The sequence below is a fragment of the Harmonia axyridis genome, chromosome 2 (genome assembly GCF_914767665.1).
Source record: "Harmonia axyridis chromosome 2, icHarAxyr1.1, whole genome shotgun sequence".
In the NCBI taxonomy this organism is placed as follows: Eukaryota; Metazoa; Arthropoda; class Insecta; order Coleoptera; family Coccinellidae; genus Harmonia; species Harmonia axyridis.
The window spans coordinates 23,571,677-23,592,627 of NC_059502.1; the positions used below are offsets into that span (position 1 = coordinate 23,571,677).

General features: G+C 35.2%; 1 protein-coding gene across 1 annotated transcript in view; it reads left to right on the plus strand.

Annotated features, from left to right (window-relative positions):
• Window positions 1-20,951, plus strand: part of LOC123672596 (hemicentin-1) — a 454,027-nt gene that overhangs the window by 296,383 nt on the left and 136,693 nt on the right. Inside the window, exon 3 of the mRNA XM_045606762.1 lies at window positions 18,252-18,662. Coding sequence (XP_045462718.1) covers window positions 18,252-18,662 — 411 coding nt within the window. The remainder of the gene's footprint in view (window positions 1-18,251; window positions 18,663-20,951) is intronic.

Below are 20,951 nucleotides of genomic sequence, written 5' to 3' on the forward strand. Positions count from 1 at the left end.
CATTTTCCGGAATGTCGATATTGCAATTGAATGTATTTGAAGAATATTCGATTGATATTATTTTGTTATAGATTGAGTGAGAATAGGTAAAGTTCCTATCAACATTAAGTTCCTAATGTCGTAAGTTCCAATGAAATTTTTCAAAAGCTATATTTAGCTTTTGACACTTGGTTTCGATCATTTTTTCCCAACCTTTTACGATTCTTCGAGTTATGTATTTTATTATTCCCTGTAATAATTTTTTCTGACCGAAATATCAGCCCATGTTTTTATGAATATTTGAAGAAAAGCACACCTTGAACAACCAAATTATATTGAAATATCTCAATTATGTTGAAAATAAATAAAATCATGTTCTATTTTTATATTTACCTTATATTTAAAATTGAAATGAATATTTTCGAATGTAGAATCTTATATTATTATTATTAGAACTCTTTATTGCTAAATTCATATGTTTGAATTTTATATTCAATTTTATATTTTATTCATTGATAATATCCCAATTCTATTCATATTCCTTCGGATGAAAACCCCTTTCTACTATTATATGAATAATTTTAATTCAATTGTATCTATCAATTTGTTTTAATTATTCCTGAATAGAGAGTTAAGTGATCATTCATACTTTTATCGTAATGCAAAACGCAATTATTCGAATAAATATTCAATGAATATTCGAATATTCAAATGTAGTGGTAACTTAATAATAACATAAAAACTGTTGGCAATGTCATGGGACCCCTTTTCAACCACGCCACTGAATGAATTATCGTATTATTTCTGAGCCATCTATAGCTCATGATCCAGCGCTATCTATTATCGAGTTACTTCTCCAAAACCAAATCCAACTACAGTAACGACCCCTGGTGACTATTTCCTTGCCGTCAAACGGCGGTTGGCTTACTATTCTTTCCTTATACTATGGTATTATACAGGGTGTTTCCTAAACATGCGGCAAAAATTCAGGGGGTTGTTCCTTGGACTATTCTAAGAATATTTTGTCCTTTGATGATTTTTGAAAAACCTATTTGTTTCGAAGATATAGGGGAAACAAAATTTCAGATAATAACATTTTATTATGAAAAATTACATGAAAATTCAACTCAACCTACAAAAACTGTTGAAAATGACCACCTCTAATGCATGTCAGTCATCTCGGTGTTTGTATAGCGATTCATAATAGTCAAAGATAAAATGTTAATTGCTAATACATCAAAAAACGAATTCAAATGAAAACCGTGTTTAATCTGTATTCCTTTACCATCTGCACTTATCAATTTTTAGTCAAAAAACTGGCCGTTTTTAGTAATTGGAATGTTGTTAAACAAATTTAAAAATAAATTGTACCTACTTAGTAAACACAGTGCGGTACGCATTTTTATTTAAACTTTTATTAATTTTAAAAATATGAAAAATGTTGTTCGCCCTGTATCTTCGAAACAAAGAGGTTTTTCAAAAATCATCCAAGGACAAAACATGCTTAAAATAGTCCAAGGAACAACCCCCTGAATTTTTGCCGCATGTTTAGGAAACACCCTGTATACTCATAAATATCCAGATGTCACTTAGTGCTGTCAACGAATTATGCACTCGATTATGCACCCATCAGCCATGTCGGCGTCCGCTTTGCTAAACGTTGCCGATTTTTATTGCCTCTTGGGGTGGCTTTTGGATGAGTTTTCTTTTCAATTTTCACATCAAAATGTTTTCCTCAGAATGGAATGCAAAATATACGGGAAACAATTCCATTTCATCATTTCCATTCTTACCTCCTTAAGAAATATGAAAGAGTTTATATTCCATAGTACATTCCATTACATTATGATCTGTATATATAAAAATGAATCCCTTTTTCCCTTGGTCACGGCATCACGCGTGAATGGCTGGACCGATTTCACTAATTATTTTTTTGTTGTATTTGTTAGTATTAGGAGAAGGTTCTTATGTAAGAAAAAAAATACGAAAGTTGAATAATTCACGTAGTTGACATTGAAACAAAGAAACGTAGTTTATAATATTTATATGCTCTTTGCAAATAAATCGGTCCCAGCCGCCTCAGTGGCGTGGTCGACAGAGACCTCGACTGCGGCACCGAAGGTCCGGGTTCGAATCTCAGTGAGAGCATGGATGTTTAGTGGTTGTTCAAGTCTTTGCAAAAAAAAAATTGTATGTTGACATAAGGATGATTGCGAGTGTGAATTATATGTAATACATGTGGGAAAATTAGGAGAAATCTAACAAATTTGTGACTGGGTACATAACCAAAGGTTGAGCCCAACAAGCGAGAAAGATGAATGAATGAATATCGGTCGGAGTTGGTCTGTGTTAGGGCATGCATGTTTAGTGATTGTTCAAGTCTTTGAGAAAAAATAAAAATTGTATGTTGATATGAGGATGAATGCGAGTGTGGATTATATGTAATGGGAAAATTAGGAGAAATCCAACAAATTTGTGATTGGGTACATAACCAAAGGTTGAGCCCAACAAGCGAGAAAGATGAATGAATGAATATCGGTCGGAGTTGATCTGTGGTAGCGCATGGATGTTTTGGTTGTTCAAGTCTTTGAGAAAAAAAAATTGTATGTTGACATAAGGATGAATGCGAGTGTGAATTATATGTAATACATGTGGGAAAATTAGGAGAAACCCAACAAATTTGTGACTGGGTATAACCAAAGGTTGTGCCCAACAAGCGAGAAAGAATGAATGAATGAATATCGGTCGGAGTTGGTCTGTGGTCGGAGTTATAACAACAAGATACCTACATAATTCATTTACCATTTCTTAGTGTATTTTTCACATTGGTTTTTACAGCATAATTTGTAGTGTGTTTTTTTCTCTAAAGTGTTTGTTCAACAAGGTTAGTCAAATTAATATAGTGTTTGGAAGTTGATAGACCATTTTCATACTTTTACAAAATAATAGGTACTATAGTTTTTTTATTTTCAGTTGAGTTTTTGTTTCTGAAAATGCCGGCAATTAGACGTACAAACTCAAGTCGCAGAACCCGTAATGCTGCATGTCAAAGAAATACAAGAGCAAGTCAAACTGATGAGCAACGTGAAACGCGGAATGAAGTTGAACGGAATCGATGGAACCAGAACCAACAAAATAGAAGTGTTGCGTTTAACCCCTATAGAGCTGCATTTAATTATAGCAAAGAAATTGACTACAGTTCACTGCATATCGTTGCTATTGGACCAATGAACGTTGTTTTTCAATATTGCAAGGCATTTAAGTTTAAAAATGAAATCTTGAAAATTCATGTTTTTCACATGGCCAGTTATATGTCGCCTGTTCCAGTGTCGGAATACCAACAACACTATTAATATACGCGCCAGAAAATAAAACTAAGAATATTGTGCATCTTAAAGCATAAGAATAATAAACACTTTGTTTTTGGAATAATTTTGATTTATTAATATTCCAACAGCAATACTTAATAAAGAAATTAACTTAATTCAGATAAAAAGGTAACATATATTTCTTTATTATAGGGCGGTACGAAGTTCGTCGGGTCAGCTAGTATTTTATATTTCATATCAAATTAACTAATCCTTTTAAGCAGACATTTTTTATTATGAAATTCTGGTACCTTCTTGGCAGAATTCATTACGACTTGAAATAAATTTATGAATCTTTCACATCTGTTTGATGTTTGCAGTCTTTATTCTACGAATCAACTTTATGAAGAAAGAAAAATGTCATATTGTCATTACAATTTCCAGGATCATTCAGTTCCTCAACTCTTTTCAATTTTCTGTGTTGTAACTTCTAACTACGTTATCCTTTGAACCCGGATTAAATCCCCTTTTTCCTGGAACCGTTACGGTTTTCCGCGAATTTTTAACTATTGTGGAAGCTTCATTCACGGTCGGGTCTCCGAGACGTCTCCTGTCATCAAAATGGTCTTTAATTAGGAGCTCCAGTGATTACTGAAGATTTTTCGTTTTAATTGACGTCAGAAAAACGATTCGAGACAATTACTGCTCAGAATTCACATTGAATATGGATTTACAGTGGACTCGCGTTCACTCGAAACACCACAGCCCCAAGATGTTTCGTAGAGTTACGAATTGTTCGACATAGGCGTAGTTCGAGTTATACAGTTCATTCTTGAATAAATTCGACTTACAGAGGTTATGAGATATAGAGGAAAACTAAATGAAAATTTAAGTTATAGAGGTGAAGAATAGTGATATTTGTTCCCTTCAGTAGGACGAGATCGTTTACAGGGTGGCCACTTTTTTAATGGGATTGTATTGATACTTTTAAACCGTAAGAGTTAAAAGGTCGGTCGAATGGAGAAAAAGTTGCATGAATAGAAGCATTTTCAAGCAGTTCAAACAACTCGAGATTATCAGAGCCGGTTATTGAGATATCATAAGAAAAGTAAATTATGTCGTTTTGATTTTTCTTTTTTTCCCAATTTATTTCAAATATTATCAATAAATGTTACAGGAATTTTTTATTCGACAGTAAATTATCCTCAATTTGACGTAATCAGATTTCGTATCCAAGGTTTCGTACTCTCTGGGCCACCCTCAACCTCATTTTTTTCAATACGGACCTGCATATTTTATGACACTTTTCGAAATAACTTTTAACGCTGAATTCAACGACATATCATATAATGTCATTCAAACTTTATTTTCCGGTGATTTTGACCCTTATCCAATTTTCTTTGGGTAGGATCTGTATTACCCACATTTAGGTACCTTTAGTTTAAGTAACAACATGCAATACCTACATTTGGATAAGAAATCAACTTACTCATCTTGAACTAAATGGAACATATTAGAATCAAAGCAAGAAACCAATATAATTATTTACATATTTTAATTCATAATAATTAAATGAAACTTTCATCTAATGAAAGAAAAATCAAATGATTATTCGAAAGTAAATGAAAATTAGTGAAGTAAGTGTTCGAAATGTCCAACATTCTGTAAAATGCACTTTACGGTTCTGGAACCCATACTTCTTATACATTTGCTTATTTTGTCTCCTTGAATACCTTCCAATACATTCTCAATCTTCTCTAGAGGAATCACTATTGTTGGATTCGTCATTACAGATCGAACTTTAATTTGAGATCATTACGATATTATTATTGCAAGGCTTGGTATTCAAATTTAAAATCATTGTATTCGCGCCTCTTGACTCTTTTCAGCAGTTTTCGATAAATTGCATTCACTGGCCACAGTTCTCGATTTTTTTTCTGGGTTCAATTGAATTTGGGTCAGAACATTGATATCGTTGATAGACTGGTTTTTTTTTACATACACACCAAGAAATTTGGATAAGGGTCAAAATAACCGGAAAATCAACTTTGAATGATATTATATGATATGTCGTTGAATTCAGCGTTAAAAGTTATTTCGAAAAGTGTCATAAAATAAGGAGGTCCCTATTGAAAAAAATGAGGTTGAGGGTGGCCCAGGGAGTACGAAACGTTGGATACGGAATCTTATTACGTCAAATTGAGGATAATTGACTGTCGATTAAAAAATTCCTGTAACATTTTTTGATAATATTTGAAATAAAGTGGGAAAAAAAGAAAAATCAAAACGACAGAATCTACTTTTCTTATGATATCTCAATTACCGGCCCTGATAATCTCGATTTGTTTGAACTGCTTGACAATGCTTCTATGCATGCAACTTTTTCTGCATTTGACCGACCTTGTAACTCTTATGGTTCAAAAGTTACCAAAACAATCCCATTAAAAAAGTGGGCACCCTGTATATATTTGATGAATTTACTGAAAAATGAATTGAATTTTTGTGTCTTCGACTTATAGAGGTAAGAATGGTAGAATATATCCGTTAAATCATTTCCAGTTTCACATAGAAATTTTTTTCGCTTAGACAGGTTTTTTTAAGGGAATTGAAAAAATCTCGAGTCATCGAGGATTTCGAGTTAACGAGAGTCCACTGTAGTAGCATCAAATATACCAGAAAATCCAAATTCATGGGTTTCACGACGTTCCCTTCAATAAAATCTTTTCAATAACAACATGGAAAATTTCAAGAAAATATCTGGGTTTGCATCCTCATAAAACTCAACTTGTTCAAGAACTTAAGCCATTATCACCATAAACGTCGTTTGTTTTTTGATTTTGCTCGTGAACAATCTGTAGATGATTCAAAGATAAAAATCTCATCTTTAGTTGAATGGTAATGTGAACAGATTGATTTGCCAAATTTGAAGTAAGGAAAATCCTCACGAAACTATTGAGATGTAAATAAATCACTTTAAAATTTGTCTACAATACGAAATAGTGAGTAGGCCGCTGAATAATGTATTGAATAATCATTCCTAAATTTCTCTCAGTACCAACTTGAGCACTCATTTTGATAAAACCCTTCAACAATTTTTAAACGTTGATGAATCATGTATCTTGTCATGATTAAATGGTATAATCTACTGAACCCAAATGACATAGGAAAATTCGTAAACAGACAGCATTGCCATCATTACCATTTCAAATAGTCATTCCTATCAGAAAATAATTTAGTTTCAAAGTTATTAAATAATGATCTCAATTCGAAACTTCTCACCGAATTTACTGACCATGTCCTAAATTGGAAGAAAATGAACACGAAAATGACAGAATCCTCGGATCATTTAAAGGGTGTTAAAGTTTCATTTCTTTTTCTCCTAGCACCTTTCCCTCACAAGATATCCAACTTGAATTTGGCATAGATATTTCAATTCAAAGATTTCATTATGTAATATGTTGATTGCAAGTTGAATGCAAATCTACAGGGTGATATTTTTTCTGAAATAGTACCCTCTCCTCTTCTCCAGAACTTTTTTTTCGGTGGACACTTCATAAAAATGTAAGGAGAAACTTTGGTCCAGTACACTTTAGCTTTCTTCCACTACTGCTACCAATTTCGAGAAAAAAAGTTTAAACAATCCATATCATTATAAAGATCCCGTTAGTAAGCTCTGATGAATAAATTTATTATGAGTTTTAGTACTTATTTACTCAAATTGTAGCGAAGATTAATGAAGATTCAACAAACTGGTAGGATCATAAGGAAAAAGTAGGACTACAAGAGGCATCCTCACAATTAACATCAGTTGATGAAATCTTTAAATTGGAAAATCTAGGCTCAATTTAAGTTGAATATCTTGGGAAAGATAGGTGCTATGATAAAAAAACTTGAAAAGAAATCAAACTTTAACACTCTGTATCTCGAAAAGAAATCTGTCATTTTCGTTTGTACCTTCAAATTAGGAACACCCAGTATACTCGTAGAGCATCTTTTTTGAGAATATAAATCTATCATGAAGTGAATCAAAATCTTTACATGAATTTTCAAGGATTTTTACTGATAAATCCCCTAATTTGACAAATTCAAGCCAATTCAACACATCATCTCCAACTCAACAGTTTATTAAGCCCCACGTTCCGCGCTTCCAAATGAGACCGACAAATTGCCAATCAACCACCGCCCTTTTCACCACAAGGAAACGGCCAATTCACCCTCCCCATTCGCACAAACCCTTTCGCTCGTTCCTAATCGAGAGCCCTTCACGTATGACATCAGAAAATCCGAAGAATCCGAACCCGAAGGGCCATAATTGCGCCCCGCAAAAACCACCCATTCAGCGCGGACGAGGTGAAAGGAGGGGGGTCCTCGGAACGGAAATTGGACTTTCTTTCAACACGTTGTAATTGCATCTTTGCCACTGACCGGATTAAATGGCAATCGATACACGCTGCTACTTCGGCCACTCGACCTGTCCGAATTGAAGTCTAAATTGGAAACCCGGTCTTCGAGTCCGACGTTTTTCAGGAACTGATTTCAATTGTACAAAAAGCGCTGAGCTGTTTGAGAGCTTCGAGTCCGTTTCCAACGTAACCTGACTCGTCATTACGTTTGGAGAAAGAGAGATCTTCCAATGATGTGGAAGTTTCCAATTGGCGGAGCTATCTTTTTTTTTTTTCGTTCGAGGTAATAATAACAAGGAATGAGTCTTTATTATCGAACCTCTCTCTTCCTATTCGATGAACAGAATCAGCAATTTTTATAGCACAATCAAAATTTGTTGGTGGTTCAAATATTTCATTCAATGAAATAATTCTCGATCTTGTATGTATGTAAACAGTTTTCCATTTTGTAGTTCCAAAAGTAAACTTAGGTAAATAAAACACACTTTCATTTAGAATATCAATTGAATACTTGGTCCTTGCAATTACTCGCGAAATGGAACATAATTCGAATGTTCTTCGCATGATTTCTTACAGGATTCTTTTAAGGTAAATTTTCATGACTCGTCTGCACATTTAGGTCAACATTCCACCAATAACTTGACAAATGTTGGTTTTCAGATAGGAAGTCAATAGGATTATCGGCATAAACATCATCCTTCGCACAACCTCACAAATTAAAACGAATTGAAGTCTAAATTGGAAACCAGGTCTTCGAGTCCGACGTTTTTCAGGAACTGATTTCAATTGTACAAAAAGCGCTGAGCTGTTTGAGAGCTTCGAGTCCGTTTCCAACGTAACCTGACTCGTCATTACGTTTGGAGAAAGAGAGATCTTCCAATGATGTGGAAGTTTCCAATTGGCGAAGCTATCTTCTTTTTTTTTCGTTCGAGGTAATAATCACAAGGAATGAGTCTTTATTATCGAACCTCTCTCTTCCGATTCGATAATCAGAATCAACAATTTTTATAGCACAATCAAAGTTTGTTGGTGGTTCAAATATTTAATTCAATAAAATGATTCTCGATCTTGTATGTATGTAAACATTGTAAACAGTTTTCCATTTTGTAGTTCCGAAATTAAACTTGGGTAAATTAAACACACTTTCATTTAGAATATCAATTAAATACTTGGTCCTTGCAATTACTTGGGAAATGGAACATAATTCGAATGTTCTCCGCATGATTTCTCACAGGATTCTTTTAAGGTAAATTTTCATGACTCGTCAGTTGTCTGCACATTTAGGTCAACATTTCACCAATAACTTGACAAATGTTGGTTTTCAGATAGGAAGTCAATAGGATTATCGGCATAAACATCATCTTTCGCATAACCTCACAAAAAAACGAATTGAAGTCTAAATTGGAAATCCGGTCATCGAGTCCGACGTTTTTCAGGAACTGATTTCAATTGTACAAAAAGCGCTGAGCTGTTTGAGAGCTTCGAGTCCGTTTCCAACGTAACCTGACTCGTCATTACGTTTGGAGAAAGAGAGATCTTCCAATGATGTGGAAGTTTCCAATTGGCGAAGCTATCTTCTTTTTTTTTCGTTCGAGGTAATAATCACAAGGAATGAGTCTTTATTATCGAACCTCTCTCTTCCGATTCGATAATCAGAATCAACAATTTTTATAGCACAATCAAAGTTTGTTGTTGGTTCAAATATTTAATTCAATAAAATGATTCTCGATCTTGTATGTATGTAAACATTGTAAACAGTTTTCCATTTTGTAGTTCCGAAATTAAACTTGGGTAAATTAAACACACTTTCATTTAGAATATCAATTAAATACTTGGTCCTTGCAATTACTTGGGAAATGGAACATAATTCGAATGTTCTCCGCATGATTTCTCACAGGATTCTTTTAAGGTAAATTTTCATGACTCGTCAGTTGTCTGCACATTTAGGTCAACATTTCACCAATAACTTGACAAATGTTGGTTTTCAGATAGGAAGTCAATAGGATTATCGGCATAAACATCATCTTTCGCATAACCTCACAAAAAAACGAATTGAAGTCTAAATTGGAAATCCGGTCATCGAGTCCGACGTTTTTCAGGAACTGATTTCAATTGTACAAAAAGCGCTGAGCTGTTTGAGAGCTTCGAGTCCGTTTCCAACGTAACCTGACTCGTCATTACGTTTGGAGAAAGAGAGATCTTCCAATGATGTGGAAGTTTCCAATTGGCGGAACTATCTTTTCTTTTTTTCGTTCGTGGTAATAATCACAAGGAATGAGTGTTTATTATCGAACCTCTCTCTTCCGATTCGATGAACATAATCAACAATTTTTATAGTAGAATTTCAGGTTGTTGGTGGTTCAAATACTTCGTTCAATGAAACAATTCTCGATCTTGTATGTATGTGAACAGTTCTCCATTTTTGTAGTTCCGAAATTAATCTTGTGTAAATAAACACACTTCAGATTATCAATTAAATACTTCTTCTTCTTGGCGTGCCCTATCCGTTCCGGACGTTGGCAATCAACATGGCAAGTTTTATCTTGTTCGCTGCGTTTCTAAAAAGTTGTATGGATGTCTGGCCAAACCACTTCCTGAGATTGTGCAACCATGAATGTCTTCTTCTACCCGGTCCCCTCCTGCCTTCCACTTTTCCCTGTATTATCAACTACAGTACTTGGTATTTGCTGTTCCTCATGACGTGTCCGAAGTATTGAAGCTTTCGTTGTTTGATGGTAAACACAACTTCCTTGTTCTTTTTCATTCTTCTCAATACTTCTTCATTTGTGATGTGATCTATCCATGATATTCGAAAGAATTCTGCGATAAGTCCACATTTCGAATGCTTCCAGTTTTTTAAACAGTGCGTCAGTGAGGGTCCAAGCTTCAACCCCGTAGAACAGTACCGAGAAAACGTAACACTACAATAGACGGACCTTCAAGGAAATGCTAAGTTCCCTGTTAATAAACAAGCTTCTCAGATTCAGGAATGCTGATCGTGCTTTTTCTATGCGGCTGCGGATTTCAGTGATTTGTTCCAAGTTGGAATTTACTATAGTGCCAAGGTAATTGTATTTTTCCACACGTTCAATGGGCTTATTTCCTAATTTAAGGATACTAGGTGGTGCAATTTTCTTACTCACGATCATATATTTGGTCTTAGAAGTATTGAGTTTCAATCCGAAATCTTCACTGATCTGGTTAATCCTATTCATAAGAAACTGAAGTTCATCGATCCCACTTGCTAGCACCACTGTATCATCTGCAAATAATTAAATACTTGGTCCTTGCAATTATTTGCAGAATACAACATAATTCGTTTGTTCTTCGCATGATTTCTTACAGGATTCTTTTAAGATAAATTTTTATGACCCGTCTGTACATTTCAGGCAATATTTCACCAATAACTTGACAAATAATGGTTTTCAGATAGGAAGTCAATAGGATTATCGGCATAAACATCATCTTTCGCATAACCTCACAAATTAAAACGAATTGAAGTCTAAATTGGAAACCTGGTCTTCGAGTCCGACGTTTTTCAGGAACTGATTTCAATTGTACAAAAAGCGCTTAGCTGTTTGAGAGCTTCGAGTCCGTTTCCAACGTAACCTGACTCGTCATTACTCGTCAATTTTTATAGCACAATTTCAGTTTATTGGAGGTTCAAATATTTCATTGAATTAAACAATTCATGATCCTATATGTGAATATTTATACTTTTTGTTGTTCCGAAAGTAAACGTAAATGAAACACACTTTCATTTAGAATATCAATTCGATGTGAAAAATCGTCATCCAAACGTTGTTGTTCAAGCGGCATATGTTTTACCCATGTACTTACTACAGAATCATTATTTTTTAGTCTTTAACAATGTGAGTCTTTGACTTGTACATTTGTTTCAACTGAATATTCCTGAGGTCAAAAGAAACACTTTATACCTTTAGTATTTTTTCTATTCGCCTTTTTCTCTCACTTAATATAGCGTGCATTCTGGAGTTGACCGGACTTTGAAGACATATTATGTTCGTAAAAGATTTATCACTCCACGAAAATCATTTCATTCGATTCCATTCCATTTGCGAGATATAACTTAACTATATATTTTGTTATGAATTGTCAAAAGCCTGTATCTTTTCAACCGAGTCGAATCGGTGAATGGTAAAGGAAAAAGTGTTACCTTCGACCTCAAGAATCTGCGGTTGAAATATATGTAGGGTTTTTATATCGTTGTCTAGGGGTTTATATAAAAAAGGCCGCCGGAACTTAACTAATGTTTATTTACACAATGTACAATTCAACTTCAAATTGAATGTACAGCCACTGAACTTTCGTCTATTGTCTATCGAAGCTATTTTATTCCGTCTAACTGTTAATAGTCTAATTATCGAATTATTCGCGTTGATCCGTCTATATCTAACGTCGAATTATCTTACTCGCTGCGTCTACTATTTTACGTCGAATCATATGCGTCTATCACGTCGAATTCTTTAACCTTTCCCGTCTCGTCGTCGAATCCTAACTATGTCCGTCTACTCTCTTACGTCGAATTCCACTCTCCTTCATCTGTATCGTACTTCAGTCCTTAAGTTTCAAGTACCTCTTCCCCTTACGTCTCCCTATATCGATAAATCTGCATAGTCCAACCTTTTAGGGTCGATCGTGTAGTTCTCGTTTCGTAAAGTCAGTAGCGTATCATTCAGTCGGGTGTTGAGAATTTGGATCCCACATATATGTACAAGTGCTAACTCACCCTATATAATGTTAAATAGCCAACCTTTAACTAAGCATGACACTTATTGAAACAGGGCTGTGAAATTCAGACCACGTCATGAATAACTCAGTAGTTCCCATATTATGATTTGTAGCGTAACAATTAACCAGATCTTTTAAATGCCAATTTTTGAGTAGGAACTACTTCTACCTCACTCAAGAGTGGTTTGAATACCATGGTAAAAAAAACTCATTTGCAAGATGAAACATTTGAAACTGAATTTGCAACAAGTCGTCCGTTCTATACTGAAAGAGCTTGGTTTAATATTGATCCAATAGATTTACACTCGCAGCCATTCATATAATATTTCACTATTTCGTTCGACTCCCAATATTCTTCCATTTAATTTTTTACTCTTTGACCATTTGAGTGTACACTCAGTATTCCAACAATATTGACCGGTAGGTCATTGAAAATGTATAACTAACTGTTATAAGCTGTTTTCTCTACGCTATACTTATTCGACTTCACATCAGTGCTCCAAGGCTCCAATAAGTAACTTCTACTTATTCATAGAGCTGTAGAGATGAGAAGCCATAACTCGAATTTGGGGTTATCAAGTAGCACCTGCTCCCAATTGTAAGAATTCATGAGAATCATATATCCAATCGTGCTCCTAATGTCTATCGATCCTCGCGAAGGACCAGAGATAAGAAAGGAATCGGTAATGTCCCTCATGAAATATTCGATGAGGGTACACCTATCTTGGAGACAGCGTTTCTTGGTCGTATCTTCTGGCGATCTCATCTTGGTGTATTTGCGAGGAAGAATTAGTATTCTCAGAGAGGATACTTAGTCATGGTCATGATTTATGCTTGGCAAGTTAGGGACTTACGATTCGTTATTATACTTATATATCACGTGGCAGTCGTTATTCATTGCGGTTCGAAGTTTGTAGGGGTTGGTTGCTTCATTATCATATCGAATGACGAAAAACAAGAGCGCTAGAAGCAGCTAAAATGAAGTGCATTCGTTTTTGAGGGTTTGTACTTGGTACAGAGCACCATCACTCAGCTCAACTGTCCGAAATTGGCAAATTATGATCTAAAAAATAGTTGGAAATAAATAAAACAATTCAACGTCACTGTGTAGTCGGATTAATTCATATTCGTCCTGCTGTGGACACGGTTACTTAGAAAAAACTTCGTGACCACAGAATTCTAGAGAAGGATTGAGTTCTTTAATGGCTGAATCCAGATAATGAAGATTTATTACCTTTTTTAATACCTACCCCTAACATTCACCCAAGATTGTGTTTTCAGATTGTAGCGTTCTACATGGCAAATTCATTCACTGCTTACTCATTTCATGAAAAGGACCGGCGAATAAATGAATTTATTTAAATCTATCAATGGGTTGTAATGTGTGCGTTCGTATTAATTGTATTGAAAAGAAATCCATTATTCTTTCAATAGATGCCTTAAATTATATGCATCTCGCGTTGCGTAAGTCCAATTGGGTTAAACTAGATGGCGTTAGAAAAATGAGATTTCTTACTACAAAAACTTGCCTGGCAGTTTTGTGATTAGTTGACTCAGTATAGTTTCGGCGAAATTGCTAAATGAAAATTGCTGAAAATATATACTGTGTTTGTAGTCCTGATACTATAACACCAATCACGCGTAATTTTGGTTTCAATGATTTCGATGTCAAAGATGCACCACGCACTAGCCAATTGTCGAAGAATGTCTATTAAATCACGGACATTGTCGAGTCCGACAGTCATTTAGGCACTATTACGATTGCCCAAGAGCTAAGTATTGCACAAAAACTTTTTGAAACCATTTGTGTAAAGCTGGTCTCAAGAAGAAGCTCAATGTATGGGTACCAAACGAGTTAGCGCAAAAACCTCATGGAACGAATTTATATCTGTGAATCGCAACAAAATCAACTCATTTTTGTGTTGATAACTGGTGATGAAAAGTGGATCACTTACGACAACGTCAAGTGAAAACTGTTCGAAACACGGTGAGCCAACGGAACCGGTGGCTAAGCTAAGATTGGAAAGGAAGGTTTTGCTGTGTATTTTGTGGAATTGGCAGAGAATAATCTGCTATGAGCTACTTCTCTATGACACTGTTAACGCGGAACTGAACTGTCAATAATTGGACCATATGAAGAAAGCAATGATCCAAAAGCGACCAGCTTTCACCAATTGGAGAGGAATTGTTTTTCATCACTTACGAATACATGAGTTACTGACAACGGAGAATTGCATTCGAAAATAAGAGAATTTTGAAATGTTGATTTAGTTATTCAATTCATTAGCCGTTAACTCAATTGTACAGTTTTCCTTAATGTATTCTTCTTTTGATTGGTTTCAATATTTTGTCAGTTGGGATTGTATTTCTAGAAGTATATATCAATAAGATATTTCAAAAAGTGAATGTTTTGGCAAAATTTTGATAATTATATTAGTTTTCCATCATCAAGTAGACTCATTTGACCTTTATAATATACATATTGTAGCTAGGCCGTGGAGGTTAACAGTATTGTTCCAGACATAAATCGCAAATATAAATATATTATGCCCAAAATACATATTCAAAATATGTATGAAAAGTATGAAATTTACAACATGTTTGAGGAAACGCCGATTGACCTCTCACTATACGATAATAATCAGAACTTGAATTAAACCGCTGTTTAAATGTTTTCTCCCTTCCGACGAAACATCGAGTAGATCGACTGACCAATCGACGTTATCATCAAAAACATTGTTAATTCCGAATACCGCCAATGGTTTTCGTAATCTATATAAGGTACAATTTCTGATAGAGAAATCCATTTCATTTAGCCTTCGAATATTGCAATTCACATCCATTTGCTCATATCAATTATATCAGATATCGACAGTAGCTAAAACCCACTAAGCATATGACCTACTCAGCAACGAGTTCTTTCAACGTTACAAAATATGTCGATTCGCTCGCATCTCCCACACATCCCCCAAGTTCGACGGATAATCACCATATCGATGGTAGGAAATTTATATAGCTTCCGAACGTGGGACGCCGATTGGATCCCGAAGAACGCTAAATCCCCAGCATGGGGTTCCCACAGATATGTCCTCATCTAGAGCGCTTCACACGACACCTGAGCCGTCCAACCCACATCAGTCGCGTTCAGGTTCCTTTCTGTTCGAGTTCCATTTATCTATTCACTCAATCCGAGAGCACTCAATCAAGCTGCCGACTACCGGCTGTCGAACTAGATAATCTGGATCATTTTGCGGGGCAGGCCGTGCTCCAGGGTTGCAGCAATCGCGCCACAATGAGAACAGGCAGTCCCGATCTGGTTTTGATATCGGATACGAAGGCCTTTGTTGTCACAAACACTCGTCAAGAACTACTAATGATTTTATGTCCCGGTTGACGAGATATCCAAGTTGCGGTTGGGTTTGGTTCGGTTTGGCTGCCAATCTGTTATTTTCCTTCTAAATATTTGGAATGTTTCGCCTTTTGATGTTTCACTGGTAGCTCTTCTACTATACTTGATGTTTGATGCTTATAAATACTTTCAATATTGTTTTTCATGATCATTTAGTATTTTTAATAAACAGAGGTTAAATCAGTCTACTGGATGAAGAAAATTTGAATAACCAAAAACTAAAAAAACATATCAACATTTTTAATTTTTATTTCAATTGTGAATGTTAATTTGTATACCCATTTCACAGAATAGTAAGAGGGATCCATTACTACCTGTTGAAATTGCTATCTTCATCATCACTGGAATATTAGTTTTTTTTAGTTAGCCTAAGAGTTCCTGAAATGTCATAATTTTCATAAATATATCGAATTGCCTTCATCAAATAGGCATAAGGGTTCCTTAATTTTGATAGTTATAATAAAGTGCCCCCAACAAGTAGGTTCATTTAACCTTTATAATCCATTTCAACCAAAGAGCAAAGAACGAAAAATCTTTAAATCGTTAATTCAATTGTGAAGGTAGATTTGTATACCTATTTCACAGAAGAGTAAGAGAGATCTATGATATTGAAATTACTATCGCTTCAAAACCGTACTAGTGAAACAATTTCTTTCAGTTAGCCTACGGGTTTATTGAATGCAAGTTTGTGAAATGAATATTCAAGATTTAACTTGGTAAAATCAGTAATTTTTGACTATGAGAAACTGATGAAGAAAAATTTATTGAAAATATAAAATTTCCCAATGTACCTATATGTGTCTTTATATTGACTATTCTATTTGTTAGCAGTTCACTCAATTTGTGAAGTTTTGGATAATTTATTTTTCTTTCGGTTCTTTCTAATAGTTTGGCCATTTGGCTTTATTTCTAGATAAAAAATTAAAATCAAATAGTGAAGATTTCAGCTCAATGATGCTATAATTTCAATAGTTATTTTTTGAATTATCATCCTTCATTTCATTAAATCCATTTGGGATTTTTCCTCATTGAAAACACTAGGTACACCTCATTTCAAGTGGGTTATTCGATTTTTACAATGTATGATAATAATTACAGTTACTCAATAAAACACAGTAGGGACAATACATCCAAATTGAGCCTAAACATGGTGAATGGGGCGGGGCTCAACCATGCAATTCGAAAATAAAATTGTCTGAACTGAACTGACTTTGCAAAATCAAAATTATTGGGCCTGATAGATTTGTATATAGAACAAATTCATTCAACTGAAGAATACCTACTATAGTTGCCTAATAAAAAGGGCTTTACATTTCGAATAAATCCCAAGAATCAGGTAAACGGAGAATGTAAACAAAAAGCCGCCATATTCAGGCTCAGAAACTGGCATCCAATCCAAAACGAGACCACTCGTGTCGGAACTGTGTTTCATTAAGTCACTGTAATAATAACTAATGAATGAGTGGCGACACAAAGGAATTAGACATAATGTCTGTGTTTTGCCGAATTTGTCGTCACATAAAAAAAAATGTACCTGCATTAGTGTAACAAATGGTCTTTCGTGGTACTTGTGCAAACAACTTTCCCATTCATAAGGTTCTCAGAAAGATACAATAGGGAATATATTTCCCCTACCTAAATTAGTGAACAGGTACCATGATACCATTGCGCAGGCATAAAACTTAGAGAATAAGAATAGGAAGAAGAAATTCAGGTATGAAACTCGGAAAAGGGGGGTTCAGTGGATTGAGTTAAAAGGTGATGATCAGTTGAGTAAGTAGAGTGTTCAAGGATATTTCCAAGTGCTGTACCACAATACAATTTTCGTTTATCGTCCATTACTGTTTTAATAATCCCCACGAAAACGCGATACCCCAAAAAGGGTTAACTAACTCACGATAAACTTTTATTTATTATTATTATTTTATAATGATTCTATGTATCAGAGTGTAATTCCTACAACTTCAACAGAAAATTTGATTTATTCATTAATTCCTATTAATCAGGAGATTTGTTTCCTTTCCCAAACAACCCTTCAAAGTTGACGTAGCTCAACCACCGAAAAATACATTTCCCCCTACAATATGCAAAGAAACCCGAAAACACAGAGCGTAATTGAATAAAAGACGTCAAAACATTTATCGCGAGCCGAACGAAAACACTTCCATCCATTACGCCTCCTGAGCAAACAAACCTGTCTCTCATATCCTCATTATTAATTCCGTATCAACAAACTTCCCCGGGGACAGGGGTTGAAACGCTACAAATTCACGTCCGTTTCAGGCCCATCCGTCGCCTGACAAATCGAGTCCGCAGAACGAAAACAAAGGCCCTTTTTGCCCCCAATCTCGCACGTCTGTCCGCGACGTACCCGAACCTAATTCGTTTCCATTTTTGCAGGACATGGGGACAGCAGGTTCCACACGCGGCATCCCCACACCAGCCTGCCCCATCGTCGGACCATCAGAGCTGACAGGGGTACCAACTACAGCTACGACAACTCCCAGAATACGGACAGCGCGGATTTCGTGCAGATGTACGCCAAGCAAAACGTGCAGCTGATGTTAGAGTGCGCGGTTAACATTAATTTTAGTACGAGCATTTGGCTGAAAGACGGTCAGATTGTGCAGACTCTGTTGAAACAGAACACGAACGGTAAGAGGGTGCTAGAGCATAGGTTTTTAGTGGACGCCACTGGGAGTCTGTTCATCGACAACGTGAGGTTGGAGGATGATGGTAGATGGCAGTGCGAGGCTGAGGATGCCTTCGGGTTCGTGGTCACTGGCAAGCCCATCCAGCTTACTGTGTTAGGTGAGTTATTATTGTAATTCTTTCAAATTACTAATTCATATTGTATTTAATCTGTAGACATTCTCTTCAAACCGATAAGGAATTAGTGAAGCTGTTCCTACAGTTTTTATTCTAGCTCTAAAAAGAAAGATTTCTATTATACCTAAATTTAAATGGATCGAAAGATGAAAAAAAAATGTTATCTTTCGAATATACCACTCATCAAACATTTTTTTGAAGTGGAACTTCTTTTATTTGAAAACATTGATAATCAAAACACACTTCGATCCACTGTTCAAAATCCCGAATATACTCGACATCTACAATTCAGCCCGTGGACAGTTGGCGGCTAAGTTCACACCGTCAGATAAATTCATTTATGTTAAAGGTACAGGTACTAAAGGAGCCATTCTTTTAGGACCAAAAAAAAATTAATAACTGACTCAATAAATTCCAAGTTCGAAACACTCTCTAATGGTAGACCAAATCACAAGATGTTTTTAGAATATGAAAATGAAACAATTACGAAATAGCAAATTTAATGTAATGTTATTGTAATATAGCGAGAGGGTGGTATTCTCTTATTAATCTTACGCAGGGGTGAATCAAGTAATACAGGTGCCTTGAAAATGAAGAAAAAAAATAACTTCTGTATTACTTTCATGTGAATTCAGTACTGTGGCCCCACCTTGAAGAAAACCTGGATCCGTAATCCAGTATCTTACCCATAGAATATTTAACCACTTGATATCAAAGCATTCACATAATAGCTTTCTATTAATATTTTTCTGTTGACAATCATTTTTTTTTACACCATAATTCAATATCTACTTTCGAGTTGATCTGCTTTGAAAGCACTTTTTTCCGTTTTTTTAAGTAAATACTATACAGGGTGGCCATTTGAAAACGAAACAGACGAGATTACAGACGAAATAAAGTTTTTCGATAGAAATGCTCGTACAGGTCGGTTTCTGTTTCGGGGGGACAACTTAAGATGTAGGTTACGGACGCATAGCGCTTCAACCCTTGCTACTACAACCCTCACCCCCAAATTTTGAATAGGGAAGATGGGGCGAGTGATACCTCATTTGAAAGGTATTTTTATACTGATTTCAGCACAGTAATTGTTTTTTCATTTTATGCATTAGTTCTCGAAATATTCTTAACTAAGTATTTGAAAATGAAGTAGTGTTTTCATGGCACTTGTAGTGTTTTGTGAAAAATCGACATTTTGAGCTTCAAAACAACCATGACTGTGGCTTCTTTCCTAATTAACTAACGCATGAATATTTCGAGAACTAATGCATAAAATGAAAAAACAATTACTGTGCTGAAATCAGTATAAAAATACCTTTAAATTGAGGTATCACTCACCCCATCTTCCTTATTCAAAAATTGGGGGTGGGGGTTGTTGCAGCAAGGGTTGAAGCGCTATGCGTCCGTAACCTACATCTTAAGTTGTCCCCCTCGAAACAGAAATCGACCTGTCCGAGCATTTCTATCGAAAAACTTTATTTCGTCTGTAATCTCGTCTGTTTCGTTTTCAAATGGCCACTCTGTATATACCTACTCAAATAACTTTTATATTTCAACACCTGATTCCTTCGCCATTTTGTTACATGACTTTATTTATACTCTCGAATTTATTCTGACATTGCTGATCCTGATGATCTAGGACACGATGTGAGACAAAATGATTAGATTCTTGCTTTCCATGGGTCTCTCATTAGTATGCAAAGTTTCATAAATTTCCATAAATTGGAATCTTTCACTTCTATCACATTCAAATTTCGTATTCTTTTTTACCGCCGAATATAATGCGTAATTAGTATCCAAAGTGATTGTACTTTAGTTACCAATTCAAAACGATTCCGGTGGTTTTCTATTCGATCCATACGATCTCTATTCGATTTGAAGTTACAGAATAGGGCTGAATCTATCTACGAGTATAACAAAACACCCAGCTCCTTCGCCATTTAGCGAAATCGTTTCCTTCTCTAAACTTTTTAAAAGAATTTGCTGATCCTGGACAATATATAAATCAAATAATTGTTTCTCATCGGTTCCTTATGAGTATACCGTATATTATATTGAATGCGTTAAAAATGGTAGACTTGTTACGGTTCAAACAATTCAGATGATTTTATTGCCCATAGCGTTGTCATTATCAAATCAAGAACATACTATTTTACAATATGTTTACTGAAAGGGAATGTTTTTTTCTACCGATTGGTAATGTCATTAGAAGGGTCGGTCGCATATCAGGGACGGTTGAAACAGGTGAGGATCATATGTCATACATAAGATAGA